This window comes from Lotus japonicus, chromosome 2 (assembly GCF_012489685.1).
Source record: "Lotus japonicus ecotype B-129 chromosome 2, LjGifu_v1.2".
In the NCBI taxonomy this organism is placed as follows: domain Eukaryota; kingdom Viridiplantae; phylum Streptophyta; class Magnoliopsida; order Fabales; family Fabaceae; genus Lotus; species Lotus japonicus.
In genome coordinates, this window is record NC_080042.1 from 6,580,401 (window position 1) to 6,597,306 (window position 16,906).

The 16,906-nt window shown below is 36.5% G+C and overlaps 1 protein-coding gene across 1 annotated transcript; it reads right to left on the minus strand.

The window, feature by feature from the left end:
- Positions 1-1,755: 1,755 nt before the first annotated feature.
- Positions 1,756-2,130, minus strand: LOC130735983 (uncharacterized). The gene has a single exon (XM_057587846.1). The coding sequence runs from the start codon at positions 2,128-2,130 to the stop codon at positions 1,756-1,758; it is 375 nt and encodes a 124-aa protein (XP_057443829.1).
- Positions 2,131-16,906: the final 14,776 nt, after the last annotated feature.

Here is a 16,906-nt window from a genome sequence, read left to right on the forward strand (position 1 = left end):
CACAAATAATATTATGTGGGTGGCTTGGGAGGATATATGCAAGGTGTCTAGGTATGGCGGTTTGGGGGTGGGTTACCTTGAGTGGAAAAATAAGGCCATGCTATTGAAATGGGTTTGGCGGTTTGGGCGGGAGAGAAATGCATTGTGGAGGGAAGTAATTTGTGGCAAATATGGTTTGAAGCGGGAGCTTATACCACTTAGTTTCGATGCACTATCTCATAAAAATTTGTCTATTCCTCTTGCAGAGGTGTGTGCAATTTGGCGTGAAAGTGGGCTTGTTGGTACTGTATTCAGGGATGGAATAGCTTGTCAAGTGGGAAGGGGGAGTGGAGTTTTGTTCTGGTTAGATCATTGGGTTGGTTCGGGACCACTCCGGTTGGTTTTTCCTCGAGTCTTTGCTCTTGCGTCACATAAGAGTGCATCGGTGATGGAATGCGGTGTGGTGGTTGGGCATAAATGGGTTTGGGATATATCCTTTGAGAGAGAATTTCTGGGTTGGGAACGACAACTGTATGATGATTTTCAGCTCGTCCTTCAACAATTGGTTCCTAAACAGGGGGTATATGCGCATGTGGACTGTTTGGTATGGAAGCATGATAATATGGGCATGTTTAGTGTGAAATCGTTATGTGCTGTTGTTGAGGCAAGATGGTTCTCGGAAGATGGCTGGTCAGTTCCAAAATCACTACGGCCAATTTTACCATCCAAGATAGCTCTTTTTTTTATGGCAGGTTCAGAAGAACAGGGTGGCTACTAAAGAAAATTTGAGGCGTCGTGGCGTGGCCTTGGAAGAAGGGGCGACTTGCGTGCTGTGTTTGGGTGCACCTGAAACGGTGGCCCATCTTTTTCTGCATTGTCCTAAGGTTTGGCAGCTATGGGTAAGTGTGTTACATAGAGAAGGTGTTTGGTGGGGGGTGTCTGAATCGATTCAGGCGTGCTTGGCTGAATAGGGGTCACTTCGAAGATCTACAGCTAGGATTTTATGGGACTTGATACCATATGCTTTATGCTGGGTGGTGTGGCTAGCTAGAAATAATGTGATTTTTAAAGAATTATCTTTTGATGCTGAAGAGGTATGGGAGTCTCATATGTTTATGCTTTTTACTTGGATAAAGGCTTGGTGGAAGGATTGTCCTTATGGAGTGCATCAATTCTCTCAGGGTTTTACAAAAATAGATATTCAAGGCAAGGTGGGGGTGCGCAGAGTTGTCCCTTGGAAACCACCCCAAGGTACGAATCTGAAATTCAATGTTGATGGGTCTTTTCAGTCGGGGTGTGCTGGCATTGGTGGTATTTTGAGGAATGGGGCGGGCGAAGTGCTTGGCAAATTTTCCAGAAAAGTGGAGGTTACAAGAGCTGATGAGGCGGAGGTGTTGGCTATTCTCTATGCTCTCTTGTTTTGTCAACAATTTATGGTGTCTTCTGTGGAGTTTGAAAGTGATTCCACACTTGCTGTTGGCTGGGTGAGCGGTGGAAAAATTAGACCTTGGAAGCTTACAAATGAGTTGAATATGATTGACTATTTGATACCACTCGTGAATTGTATCGGGGTAATTCATATCTTGAGGGAGGGGAATGCGGAGGCGGACGAGTTGGCAAAAAAAGGGTGTCTTTGTGTGGAGCCGGTTTGGTTCTATTCAGGGCCATAGTTTTGGCTCATCGTAAAGTGTTGTTGTTTGGTTTTCTATTCTTACTTGCAGGAACAATTTGGAATGCTTATATTCGAGGGCCATTGGAAAATTCCATGAATCTGGACTACTTGCTTGCTGGTGTGCTAGGGGTTGCTGCTGCTGTTTTTTGATGATTTTTGCTGTCTTTGCTGTTCCTGTTAAATGTTTTTGGTTGCTGTTGCTGGTTCTTCCATACTGTTGTTTTTACTGCTGCTGGTTTTCCTGTCATTGTTGTTGCTGTGAATGCTGCTGGTTGTTGTTGCTGGTTTCCCTGTTTTGTTTTTGCTGCTGCTGGTTTTGCTGTCGTTGCTGTTGCTGTTAAGTGCTGCTGGTTGCTGTTGCTGTTGTACTGTTGCTGTACGTTGCTGATGTTGTTTCCTGTTGTCTGAAAGTCGTTGCTGGTGCTGTTGCTGCTGTTTGATGCTCTTGCTGTTTTACGTTTGCTGTTATTACTGTACATGGGTCTTTTTTCCAAATTTTCGAGCAATGAGTTAAGCTCGAATCAGCTTTAATTTTAAACTTTGTGTTTCAGATGCAGAATGGCTATCCCCGGATTGTGGTACTCTTTTTCCTTACTTGGTTTTTATCCCAATGGGTTTTTCCAAGTAAGGTTTTAATGAGGCTCTTTCTTGGGATTTTGTCTAAGTCATTCTGTGGGTTGGTGGTGGGTTCTTTGGCCGTATCAGTTTGTACTTTATCCTTGACTTGGGTTGTATTATACTCAAGATTTATTAATATATTCATTCATCATTCGAAAAAAATTATTTAAATGCATTTTATTTAAATAAAAACTCATTTTATTTAAATAAAACCTTAAAAAACCAAAGTAAGGAATATTCCCTCATAGAATATTCTTAAAATCATGCCCAACACCTCCCCATAAGGTGTGGCCCACGAAATCGTCCTCGTCGATTCGATTCGCCAATTCATCGCTGTTGTCGGGTCGATTTTGACCTAAAAGTCGCCGTCGTAGAACCCTAGCAATATTACAGTCAAAATGCTCACAACGTCGCACACATCAACGTATAGAGGTTTCTAAGACTTAAAATTACTTCTAACAATTAATCACCCTTTTTAAAAGGCATAATATCACATTTAGCACAAGAAATTCACAGAGTATTATTTAATATTATTATTAAAATAATATGTGCTAAAACCGAGTCTTACAGTGGGCTTACCAATTTTGTACTATTGGGCCAGGCAACCCATGACTCGAATGGGTCAAAACCTCATAATATATAAAGAGGACACCGCCCAAGCGGTGGGGGATCCAACACTTTTGTTCTCTAATTGCTTAGTCCTGACCGGAGTTCTAGACCGGAACATCAACATACGCACATCTTGAGTGCATGAGCTCCTATAGGACTCCCTCTACCTAGCTTTCCCTTAGTAGAGTTTTATTTATTAAATGTATTCACAATACTTGATTTAGAAAACCAACCCACATTGAATCAAACTTATAATAGTGAGTCAAAATCCATATTTATCATATTCTTAAGTCAGTTTTGGCCGATCGCTTAATAGTAGGTTATTTAGGTAGGAAACTTTTTCCAATTGTATCGCATGCAACTCTTTGACAACTAGGTGAAAAAATCTTATTCAAATTCATCTCATGAATTGAAGCCCAACTTATCGCATCTAGGTCTTACCTAGTTAAATCTGGCTCAATTAACATAATAGTTGGATTTTACCTTTATCCCATAACACCTTATTAATATTAGGCTGAATAACATTTTTGGTCCCTCATTTATCACGATTTAACTGTAACACCCCGATTTCGGTGGCGTCACTTTAGTAACCAAAATAAACTTAATGCGGAAAAACGTGAAGTATTTTTTTTTTTCGATAATAACTAAGACAAGACTGAATTAAATAAAACCCAAAAGCGAAAAGCAATAGAACTAATATACAATATATAAACAGCCCCCGCTGTAGTAGTAACCTCGTCACGAGTAAACCTCCAGTGACGGAAAGAAAAGTGTAACGCCCGAAGGCAACATATACAAACCAAATGAAAAGGGTGAAGTGTCCGCAACACCATCCCTCAAAACTGAGAATAAGCTGGCCCATCGGCCTGAAGCAAGACCTCCTAAGTCCAACCAACTCTCTGTGATTCTCGTAAAGAAACCACACAAAAAGCTATAGGTGGGAAGCTACCCTGTCCCAAAAGAAACAAATGATGTTCAGAGCTACGACTCTACTCCTACACTAATCCCATCTTGAGGAGCTCACACCAGCACTAAAACCTACATGCTAGCATGATCGTTGTCTGAATTCGAAATCCAGAACGACCTAGTCTATGTACACCATCCGTCATCCTCTCGCTACCGTGACGCGCTCCTGTTCCAGCATCCCAACCTAGTTTCCCCCGAAGGGTGGATCATGGTGAACCAGTCCGCAATACTCATCTGACAAAAGGCGTTGTCCGCCAAAACACACACAGAAGACGCGAGGGTCAACTCTAAAGAACTATGTAGATAATAAACCCAATAGGTACAATTAATAGATAGCCACTTAGGCTTATAACTAGAGATATCATTCCTAGGGTTGCATGTTCCACAAAATCATAACGACAATAATAACAATTAGCATGTTCCAAGTAAGTTTATCAAATAGCAACCACACTCATCAACTAAGTCAGTATGCATGTTGCGTGATATGTATGCAGGTTAACCCAGTCAACCAATATGCAATCCGGAACGGATGGACATCATCGGATCAGCCCTTCACCAGCCACGGTGGTGCCATTTCGGCCCGTGATGCCTCTTACTCCAACATCATCATGTAGTCAGATCAGCATAAAACCCGAAGGCCTGCCATTTCGGTCTGCTACTAAGAGTCGCCTAATAGCGCTCTTACGCGGAAATCCGGGTCTTATGACCATTTTGGAATCCACCGAGGTCCGGTATCACGCCGTGTATTAACCTCCAATTCACTGAGGTCCGGTATCACGCCGTGTATTAACCTCAAATTCACCGAGGTCCGGTATCACGCCGTGTATTAACCTCCTATGTATGCATGAGTGCAATGTGATTTGCCAAACAACGTCTCCGACCTCACTCGACACGTCGCCACGTGTTCTAGGTAAATTAAAGTTTCTAAAAGCTTACCCTAAGGTAAAAGTCGATTCTGCGACAAAGTACAATAATCATAAAATGAGTGCAAACACTCACGATAACTCTTCGAGTCATCAATGCTCACACGAAGTCTCACGCTTCAGTGGAGTCTCACACATTCACAAAGTCTCACGCTTCAGTGAAGTTTTATGCTTTCACAAGGTCTCACGCCTCAGTGAATTTACACACTTGCACGAAGTCTCACGCTTCAGTGAAGTTTCATGCTCTCACAAGGTCTCACGCCTCAGTGGAGTTCCATGCTTTCCACAAGGTCTCACGCCTCAGTGGAGTATCCCGCATTCACGAGGTCTCACGCCTCAGTGAAGCTTCTCGGCTCATCCCTTGGATGGCTAACAAACTGCTCAACGAGCGAAGGAGTACCAACATACTCAGAACTTACTAAACTCCTCAACACTTGGATCCGACGACACTCCTCGCTTTTCCAAAACTATGATTTGACTTCCAATGCCTTCCTTCGAGGTTGTTATCATTACTTAAAGATTTTGAGGTTATTTAAGGTCTTATGAATTTTCTTTATAAAATAGATTCCATTTTGTCTTATCGCAAGTCTTATACATTTGCAGGATCTCCCAATCCCAAGTCGCTTCCAGAGGATGTCTCGATCCACTAAACAAAATTAAGGCCCGAACCTCGTTCGTCCTATCAAACTTTCTCAAAACTCTCAAAATAAAATCGGCATGACCTGCCCGCTATTCTCACCATTCAGAATCTCAGGTTCCAGTACAGAGCATATTTAAATCATCACAATCAACAACATGTCATATATCAATAAATCGCATCATAAACACTTAGCACTTAGCATATAAAGCATGCACCACACATCCTAGATTACCCACATAGCACATAGCATGTAAGTCAATCTTCAAAAACATTCAGTAGATGAATCATCTACATTGTCAGCCGAAGCCTCAGAAAACATTTTCAATCACACACAATCTCAGTGCATAAACAGTAAACAATGTCGAAACATCGACCCTAAGCATTAACTAGAGATTCAGTGAGAAGCCCTCACCTGAAGGTTCTCCAGCAAAAACTTCAAACTCTTCTTCACAAGCAAGGTGTTGATCCTCAGGAAATTCCTCAAAATCACCTTTAGAACAAAACCACAAAAATCAATCAGAATCTATCGGAACTAAGCTATCGATACTTACTAAGGTTACTCGAAGTAATCTATACTCTAAGGTACGATAATCTAGCGCGAAAAGACAAGTTTTCGGAAAAGGAAATTTCCTCCTCCCCCCTTATAGCTCTCGGCCACTATAGGTAATTGTAGGGTTCGATTTTTCTTCGATCAAACTTGGTTCCTATGCTTTCATAAGCCGTAACTAAGGGTATTCTGAACTCGGAAAAATTATCGGATCAAAAACTGTCGCAGGGGTATTTTGGTCATGATTTTTAACTTAGGATTTCCAAAACTGAAATCCCAAAAATAAAATTTTGCAGGGACGTCACCAACGACGTTTATGACAACTAATCCTACTAGCACTAAGCTAAGGCGATAGTTTACAGCCTAAAGATTGGAACTTTACTCAAAAACTACATAAATGGGTATTTTTGGCTCAAATTGATTCCGGCGGAATTCCGGCGACATAACGGAAAATCTAATCCGGCAGAAGTGATCTTGGGCATACATAGAAGAGGTTTAGAATCAGAAATGAAAGATTCAGGATAGTTTTGCAAAAACCCATAAACTATCCGCTCAGAAAACTCTACAGAAAAGCTATGGAAAAAGCGATCAGAGGTAAGGATTAGCGACTATACCTCGAAGCCTTGAAGTAGCAACTAACGGATCAACGATCAAGCAAACGATGAAGAAAAACTCTTCTTCCTTCTTCCTTGTTCTTGGCCGCGGTTTAGAGGAGAGAAAATGGAGGAAAATTGTGTTTTTTCTTCCTTTATTTGCTATATATAGAAGGTGGAAATTCGCGGGAAAATGAAAGTTTCGCGAATCCGATTTTTCCGGCGTCATTCTCCATGAATTATTAGATATGTTTTGGCAAAAGAATTCCAAAACTATAAAGAGGTCTCTTTGTATTTTTGGCAACTAAAGCATAGTCGGTATAAAACTATTTTACCCGATAAGTTGCTTTTTGCATCGAATGTCGGAATAGAAAACTTCCTTCAGAAGAAAGATTGAAATCATCAAGAGAAATAGGTGTACGCGTGTAGAATATTCATTTGAAGCTCTGAATAGATAAAGTCCCCATAGTCGGGTGATTCTAGGGTTTTGAAATACCAGGGATTCGGTTTCGGCAAACTTCCGATGATTGGAATCGGACGTTCGTAGATCCTAGAGTTTCGCCTCGAAACGATTGTTATATATGGAAGAAGAGAAATTCTAACATTTCTCTGAAGATTTTTGGAATTAACTGCCATCGTGCCTAAAAGTGAAAATTAGCTATATACTAGGGTTTCTGACCTAGGTTAAGCGTAAAACGTTCGTGCTATAACTTTTATCGATCATAATGCAATCCTTGAACTTTTCCTGAACTTTCTCCTTCATAAATATATTTCATTTAATAAACTTTCGTTCAGGTTTCCCTTCACATTACATCAACCCTAATCGTGAATAAGGAGTTTATTCACTTAGCATGAACTTAAAAACTCGGGCCTTACATTAACTGTCCTGGTCCCTTAAGGAATTTATTACCCTACAACGTCCCTCACGTTTACTAACTGTTGTTGTTTTGATTTTTTGTCAACTTTCATTCAATACCTAACGGTTTTTAACTAAAAAGTCAATTAAAAATAAGGTTTGAATTACAGTCTTATGTTTTCTAATTAACAATTTTATGGTTTCTAGTTTTTTTAATTGAGTTTTCAATCAAAAACCGTCAAAAATTGGATGAAAGTTGACCGAAAACCAAAAGTACAATAGTTAGTAAACGTGAGGATGTTATAGGCTAATAAATTCCATGAGGGGCCAGAACTGTCAAATCGTGATAAGTGAGAGACCGAAAGTGCTATTAAGCCTTAATATTAACAAGATTACTCTACTTTGGCAGACCTCACTTGTTGATATTAATCTTGACGAATATTATTTATTGGAAGGCGAATTTACTTAATACTAGATATTATACCCGTGCGTTGCACGGATTTACTTTCAATATTTTTTACTATTATATATAAATTATTATGGTTTAAATTAATAAAAGTTAAAATATTTTTAATTATAAATATAAAAAATTTGTGTTAAGAAATTTCAATAAATATAACTCAAACTTAATATTGAAATTTAATTATTATCATAGAAATAATTTTAACAAATTTAATTTTTTTTATTTAATAATATGAAAAATTATTAAGTTAATTTGAAATATTTAAATTAAGTAAAAAATGTTAAGTAAAAAATTGTTTAATATCATGAAATAAGTTTTAATATAATTTTTAATACTTTTAATCGGGAAAGTCATTTATTGTGACCTATCAAGACCATGAAAAATAAACTAATTATAACTGTTTGAATTATAATAAGTTATAAATTAAATAGCATAAAATATTATCTAGTCATTTATTCAACTTATTTGGTTTCCAAATATTTCCTCACAGATGATAGCCATGACACTAATCCCTCGAGGTTCTACGATCATGTTAAGTGGATAAGTCTCTCACAACAAAAATTTATACAACTTGAGTCATTATTATTTTTCGCTATTGTGATTCCTCGAGTGATTTTTAATAATAAATCATAGATACAAAATATATTTAAATATTTTTTTCGATAATGCGCATATGTGTTATAATTTATATTAAATATTTTTTAGCAGCATTTTTTAATTTTCAAACTATTTTATCTAAATTATTTATTAAAATATTATTTTATTAAATATTTTTAATTTTTAATATTTTCAAATGAAAAAACTCAAGAAGAGTTTAGTTTTTTTAAAAAAGTAAATTTTAAGTTGATAAATGTTGTTATTTAATGTAATTAGTTGAATGGTTTTTGAATATACAATTCTTTTCGTTTTTCAATTATTTTGTAATATATTTTTTAGTAATAGAAATTAGTATTTCTTAATGTGTTTTAATACAAAGATATGAGAGTTTTATGGTTAAATAACTTTAATGTAATAATGCTCAAATTTCCTTTGCATATAAATAGAAGATTTTAATTTTAAAACTATTTGTCTAAATTATTTGTTAATAAATACTATTTTGGGAATACAATTTTTTTCAGTTTTTTTATTTTATTTATTAATATATTTATTTCAAAGAAAATTATGATTGTTTATTAGAATGTTTTTAATACAATGCAATACTTGAGTTTTGCTTATTTATTAAATGTTAAACTCAAGTGTGTTTTACATATATACTAGATATAAAACCCGTGCGTTGCACGGGTGTTTTACAATTTTATAAACATTATATAAAATTTATTATAGTTTAAATAAAAATATTAAATATTATTTATTTATAAATTATAATAAAATAAAAGTAATTGTGTTAAAACATTTCATTATGAGTATTAGAGTTTTCTTTGTGTAAATAATTAATACTATTCAAATTTAATAATTAGCATTGAAATAATTTTAATAATTTAAAAATGTATTTATTTAAACATACAATAAATTATAAAGTGCATTTCAAATATTTTAAATCAATTAATAAGTTTTAATATCACCAAACAAGTTATATCAACATTTTCTTATACATTTTATCAACAATTAATTAACTTTAACCTTGATCATTGCAATAAATTTTAATTTTAATATTCTAAAATATTATTGAATAAATTAATAATTTTTTAATTTTAGCCTTAATTATTTTTCTCTTTCTCTGTTATACTTCTTTAAGTTGATCTTTTTTACTAATATATAATAGATCAAAATTTATAATTGAATAAATTTATGAAAAGAAATACACACACATCATACTTTTTTTACATCCACATCATACTTAATAATGTTAATTTTTAAAATATTTTTGTAAATTATTTATTAATAAATTATTGCGGCACTTTTTTTTTAAAAACTATTTGCTATTTTTAATTATTAAAATTAATTAATTTTAATTATAAATAATGTTTCCATAAAAAAAATATTTAATAAAAAATTTATTCTAAATATCATCTTGTGTATACTCTATACATTTTTTAATGTATATAAAAAGATTATTCAAAAAAACTTAAATAATTATAATATAATAATTTTTATGTATGTAAAATTATTTTATAAAATAACGCAAAACAACATTATAATCTATATTAAACAACACATGTAACTATTAAAAAAAAATTCTAATAAAATATACTCATTGACTATTTCTGATATTTCATATATTTATTTTATATAAAATATATTACTCTATATAAATTTAATTTTTTTCTCAACTTGAGGTCAATAATTAATATTTTAACTACATATGTTTACATCTTTTTTATCACATTATATTTAGCTTTTACTTAAATGTATAGGAAATTTTATAATTAATATATAAATAATTATAAAAATGAAGATAAATAAGTTTATAAATATATTATTTAATGTTGGTAGTTGAATAGTTTTTAACATTACAATTTATTCAGTTTTAATTTTATTATTTAATATATTTATTGCAAATGAAATTGTTTATTTTTAATGTATTTTAATGTAGAGGTAGGGATTACTTGATGTATTTAATGCAAAAAACTCAAGTCTTCTTTATATATATATATATATATATATCTCGAAAGTCTTGTTTTAAATATTTAAACGAGTAAGCATACATCACAGACTTGATTATAACCACCTAAAAATAATATAAAATTTCATACGACTCTTAACTTGAATCTTCATGCTAAAACTTATAACATTATGTCATTCAAAAATTCATATGGATTTCTCATACTCTGAAAAAAATCAACATCATGTTATACACAAAAATACACGCATCATCATGCTTAAAACATATAACATCATGTTTATTCAAAACCAGAATTTATCATGTTCAAAACAGTAAACAAATCACCCTTGAATCCATACGAATTTTATTATGTTTAGAAACATAATCATGTTATATAAAGAGATTAATTAATTTCTATTTCGCGACAGTGTAAAAAGTTTTACATAGTCAGTCAATCACAACATTCTATTTCCTATTTTTAATATTATTAAATTTAAAATTAATTATCAGCTAGCAAAGTGGAAGGATGTGATTGAATTGTTGGGGTTGATTGCAATGTAAGTCTCACATTGCTAATGAAGGAGAAAAAAGATCAAGCTATGCATCTTGGAGAAGTCCCACATCGCTTAGATTAGTGAGGGGTGGGAGGGTCCAAGACTATATATAGGGATCTCAAGCTCCTTGTTTCAACACACCAAAACACCAAAGATGTAGCACCTGAAAACACTTTAAGTTTATATTTGTGTTTTCTTTTTCTCTTATGCTCTTGGTTTAGAGCATTGTGAGATGTAGTTCAATTATTTACTTTGGAGACTGTGGGTGTACTGGGGTCATGGAGTGGTTGAGAGTGAAGTCTATGTGTTGTAACAATTTTCACATAGTGTTTATTCTCTGGTTGTCGGTTTTGACAACGGCCGTGGTTTTTTCTCCGGTTTTGGAGATTCCACGTTATATTCTTGTGTTGTTGATTGTGCTCATGATTTATTTTTACTTCTTCAGCTGTGTTATTTCCTAACAAGTGGTATCAGAGCCGATGGTTGGTGTAGCCATGGTTACGGCTCCTTGTGTCGAAAGTCTTCCTAGCGGTGTGGCTAGGCGGCGGGTTCCGTTGACGCGTTGAAGCGAACGGCGGTGCAAGAGTGGATAAGCTTCCGCGGAGGGGGGCCATGATAATGTGGGACTCCAACTCCGCACTTGTGTTTTTTTTTTCTCTTATGCTCTTGGTTTAGAGCATTGTGAGATGTAGTTCAAATATTTACTTTGGAGAGTGTGGGTGTAGTGGGGTCATGGAGTGGTTGAGAGTGAAGTCTATGTGTTGTAACAATTTTCACATAGTGTTTATTCTCCGTTTGTCGGTTTTGACAACGACCGTGGTTTTTTCTCCGGTTTTGGAGTTTCCACGTTATATTCTTGTGTTGTTGATTGCGCTCCTGGTTTATTTTACTTCTTCAGCTGTGTTATTTCCTAGCAATGGTATCAGAGCTTCCGGTTTGATGGATATCACTTTGTGTGGTATTGCGAAGGTGCTGAAGAAGTGTGACATTGTGAAGTGCTGTTTTGGGAGGTTCCGCAAAGACACCTCTCTTTTCTGGGAACCAACCTGGTGCACGGTTTACAGCCGGTCTGCAGCTGTGATGATGCTGTGATGGAGGAGTTGATGCAATCATGATTACACAAGGCGTTCTGGGCATGAGATTGTCCAGGTGGCACACGGGCATTGGTTGATATAGATGCAAGGTGTGTGATGATAGCGTGCGGGCATTGGTTGGCGTTGATGCAAGGTACGTGGTTATGTCGATGACTGATGAACTTTCGGGGAAAGCCAACATGGAAGTTGCACCATAAATTTTCAGCAAGGTTTCGGCATGTGGAAATTCTTGGAATGGTTTAGTTCCAAGTGAAGAAAATTCTTGGGATGGTTTAGTTCCAAGTGTAGTGTACTCTTTTATGGTGGAGTATGATAATTTAATTTGTCAGTATATAGACAATGAGAATTATGTTTGTCGGTGAAGACAATGATTGTCGGTGTAGACAATGAAGACTGAAGACCATTACAATCAAGGTGGAGATTGCTGGGGTTGATTGCAATGTAAGTCCCACATTGCTAATGAAGGAGAAAAAAGATCAAGTTATGCATCTTGGAGAAGTCCCACATCGCTTAGATTAGTGAGGGGTGGGAGGGTCCAAGACTATATATAGGGATCTCAAGCTCCTTGTTTCAACACACCAAAACACCAAAGATGTAGCACCTGAAAACACTTTAAGTTTATATTTGTGTTTTCTTTTTCTCTTATGCTCTTGGTTTAGAGCATTGTGAGATGTAGTTCAAATATTTACTTTGGAGAGTGTGGGTGTACTGGGGTCATGGAGTGGTTGAGAGTGAAGTCTATGTGTTGTAACAATTTTCACATAGTGTTTATTCTCTGGTTGTCGGTTTTGACAACGGCCGTGGTTTTTTCTCCGGTTTTGGAGTTTCCACGTTATATTCTTGTGTCGTTGATTGTGCTCATGCTTTATTTTTACTTCTTCAGCTGTGTTATTTCCTAACAAGTGGTATCAGAGCCGATGGTTGGGGTAGCCATGGTTACGACTCCTTGTGTAGAAAGTCTTCCTAGCGGTGTGGCTAGACGGCGGGTTCCGTTGACGCGGTGAAGCGAACGGCGGTGCAAGAGTGGATAAGCTTCCGCGGAGGGGAGCCATGATAATGTGGAGGTGACTCGCACTTGAGGGGGAGTGTAAGACCCAAGTTTTCAAGCTTATGCTAAGTGAAAAGAATCCTATTCACGATTAGGGTTGATGTATCGTGAAGGGAAACCTGAACAAGAGTTTACCAAATGAAATAAATTTATGAAGGAGAAAGTTCAGGAAAAGTCAAAGGATTGTATCGAAGTCGATAAAAGTTATAGCACGATTGTTATACGCTTAAACCTAGGTCAGAAACCCTAGTATATAGCTAGTTTTCACTTTTAGGCACGATGGAAGTTAATTCCAAAAATCTTCAGAGAAATGTTAGAACTTCTCTTTTTGCATATATCACAATCGTTTCGTGGCGAAACTCTAGGATCTACGAACGTCCGATTCCAATCATCGGAAGTTTGCCGAAACTGAAACCCTGGTATTTCAAAACCCTAGAATCACCCGACAATGAAGAATTTTTCTATTCAGAGCTTCAAATGAATATTCTACACGCGTACACCCATTTCTCTTGATGATTTCAATCTTTCTTCAGAAGGAAGTTTTCCATTCCGACATTCGATGCAAAAAGCAACTTATCGGGTAAAATAGTTTTATAACGACTATGCTTTAGTTGCCAAAAATACAAGGAGACATCTTTTTAGTTTTGGAATTCTTTCGCCAAAACATATCTTAGAATTCACGGAGAATGACGCCGGAAAAATCAGATTCGCGAAACTTTCATTTTCCCGCGTTTTGCCAACCTCTATATATAGCCAAGAAAGGAAGAAAAAATCAAAAAAAACTACCCATTTCCCCACCCAAACCCGCGGCCACAAAGAAGAAGAAGGAGGAGAAGATTTTCTTCATCGCTTGCTTGATCGTCGATCAATTAGTTGCTGCTTCAAGGCTTCGAGGTATAGTCGCTAATCCTTACCTCCGATCGCTTTTTCCATAGCTTTTCTGTAGACTTTTCTGAGCTGATAGTTTATGGGTTTTTGCAAAACTATCCTGAATCTTTCATTTCTGATTCTAAACCTCTTCTTTATGTGCCCAAGATCACTTCTGCCGGATTAGATTTTCCGTTATGTCTCCGGAATTCCGCCGGAATCAATTTTAGCCTAAAATACCCATTTTTGGAGTTTTTGGAGTAAAGCTTCAACCTTTAGGCTGAAAACTATCGCCTTAGCTTAGTGCTAGTAGGATTAGTTGTCATAAACGTCGTTGGTGACGTCCCTGCAAAATTTGGTTTTTGGGATTAGTTCACATACGCGCAAGACAAACTTAAATTCTTCTAAGCTTTCTTTCATCTGAAATTCATTGAGTTTACTATTAGCTTTTTAGAAGCAAATCTCTTGTAAACAATTCTTTGATAAACAGTTTGTTTAGTTCCTTTAGGAGATCAAGGTTGATCGGATCCTAGAGAAGACTAAGAGAGTGAATCTTAGTGTGAGCTAAGTCAGTGTAATTGTTAGTCACTTGTAGGTTTCAAGTGCAGTTGTAACTCTTACCTGATTAGTGAATTGCCTTCATTCTAAGAAGGAAGAAATCACCTTAACGGGTGGACTGGAGTAGCTTGAGTGATTTATCAAGTGAACCAGGATAAAATCCTTGTGTGCTTTTCTATCTCTTATCTTTAGCACTTAAGTTCTCGAAAGATTTGTCAAAATCTTTAAGGTGGAAGTTTTATACTGAAAACGTTATTCAAACCCCCCCCCCCTTTCTACCGTTTTTCATACCTTCAATTGGTATCAGAGCGCAAGTTCTGATTACCACACCTAACAGTGTTCAGTGATCCGGGCCGGTGTGAAAAACAATGGCTGCCACCACCAGTGAAACTCAAAGAGATGGTTACAATGCAAAGCCTCCTATGTTCGACGGTCAAAGGTTCGAATATTGGAAAGATAGACTGGAAAGTTTCTTTCTGGGTTTCGATGCAGATCTCTGGGATATTATTGTGGATGGCTACGAGCGTCCAGTTGATGCAGATGGCAAGAAGATCCCAAGGTCAGAGATGACTGCAGATCAAAAGAAGCTGTACTCACAACATCACAAAGCAAGAGCAATTCTTCTAAGTGCTATTTCCTATGAAGAGTACCAGAAGATTACAGATCGTGAGTTTGCGAAAGGCATTTTCGAATCTCTGAAGATGTCTCATGAAGGAAACAAGAAAGTCAAAGAATCAAAGGCATTGTCTTTGATCCAAAAGTATGAATCCTTCATCATGGAGCCAAATGAGTCCATTGAAGAAATGTTCTCCAGATTTCAGCTGCTTGTAGCTGGCGTACGACCTCTCAACAAGAGCTACACAACAAAAGATCATGTCATAAGGGTCATCAGGTGTCTTCCTGAAAGTTGGATGCCTTTAGTGACTTCAATAGAGCTCACGAGAGACGTTGAGAATATGAGTTTAGAAGAACTCATCAGCATTTTGAAATGCCATGAGCTGAAGCGCTCAGAGATGCAAGATCTGAGGAAAAAGTCCATAGCCTTGAAATCTAAATCTGAAAAGGCTAAGGTTGAGAAGTCAAAAGCTCTTCAAGCTGAAGAAGAGGAATCTGAAGAAGCATCAGAAGATTCTGATGAAGATGAGCTGACTCTGATCTCCAAGAGACTCAATCGCATCTGGAAGCACAGGCAGAGCAAATACAAAGGCTCTGGAAAGGCAAAAGGGAAGTCTGAATCCTCAGGTCAGAAGAAGTCCTCACTTAAGGAAGTCACATGCTTTGAGTGCAAAGAATTAGGGCACTACAAAAGTGACTGTCCAAGATTGAAGAAGGACAAGAAGCCAAAGAAGCACTTCAAGACAAAGAAGAGTCTGATGGTGACATTTGATGAATCAGAGTCAGAGGATGTTGACTCTGATGGTGAAGTCCAAGGACTCATGGCCATTGTCAAAGACAAGGAAGCAGAGTCAAAGGGAGATGTTGACTCTGACTCAGAATCAGAAGGAAATCCTAACTCAGACGATGAAAATGAGGTATTCGCTTCTTTCTCTACCTCTGAACTGAAACATGCATTGTCTGATATTATGGATAAGTATAACTCCTTATTGTCTAAGCATAAGAAGCTGAAAAAGAACTTATCTGCTGTTTCCAAGACTCCTTCTGAACATGAGAAAATTATTTCTGATTTGAAAAATGATAATCATGCCTTGATCAATTCTAACTCTGTGCTTAAGAACCAGATTGCTAAGTTAGAAGAAATTGTTGCCTGTGATGCCTCTGATTGTAGAAATGAATCTAAGTATGAAAAGTCTTTTCAAAGATTCCTAGCTAAAAGCGTGGATAGAAGCTTAATGGCTTCAATGATCTATGGCGTAAGCAGAAATGGAATGCATGGCATTGGCTATTCTAAACCAATTAGAAATGAGCCCTCTGTGTCTAAAGCTAAATCCTTGTATGAATGCTTTGTTCCCTCTGGTACCATATTGCCTGATCCTGTTCCTGCTAAAGTTGCTAAAAACCCTCTTAAAAAGGAATCTTTCTCTATGACTAAATATCATGCAAATATTCCTTTAAAATATCATGTTGAGACACCCAAGGTGATCAGAACCTCTGGGGTAACTAACAAGAGAGGACCCAGAAAGTGGGTACCTAAGGACAAGATTATCTATGTTGCAGATATCCTTGATAGCTCCACTGAAACACCAATCATGGTATCTGGACAGTGGATGCTCGCGTCACATGACGGGAGAAAGGCGTATGTTCCGAGAGCTGAAACTTAAGCCTGGAGGCGAAGTTGGCTTTGGAGGAAATGAAAAGGGTAAAATTGTTGGTACTGGTACTATTTGTGTAGATAGTAGTCCATGCATTGATAATGTGT

Bases quoted from the DNA above. Each gene is read 5' to 3' on its own strand.
- LOC130735983 (XM_057587846.1), bottom strand. From the start codon at position 2,130: ATGTACAGTAATAACAGCAAACGTAAAACAGCAAGAGCATCAAACAGC.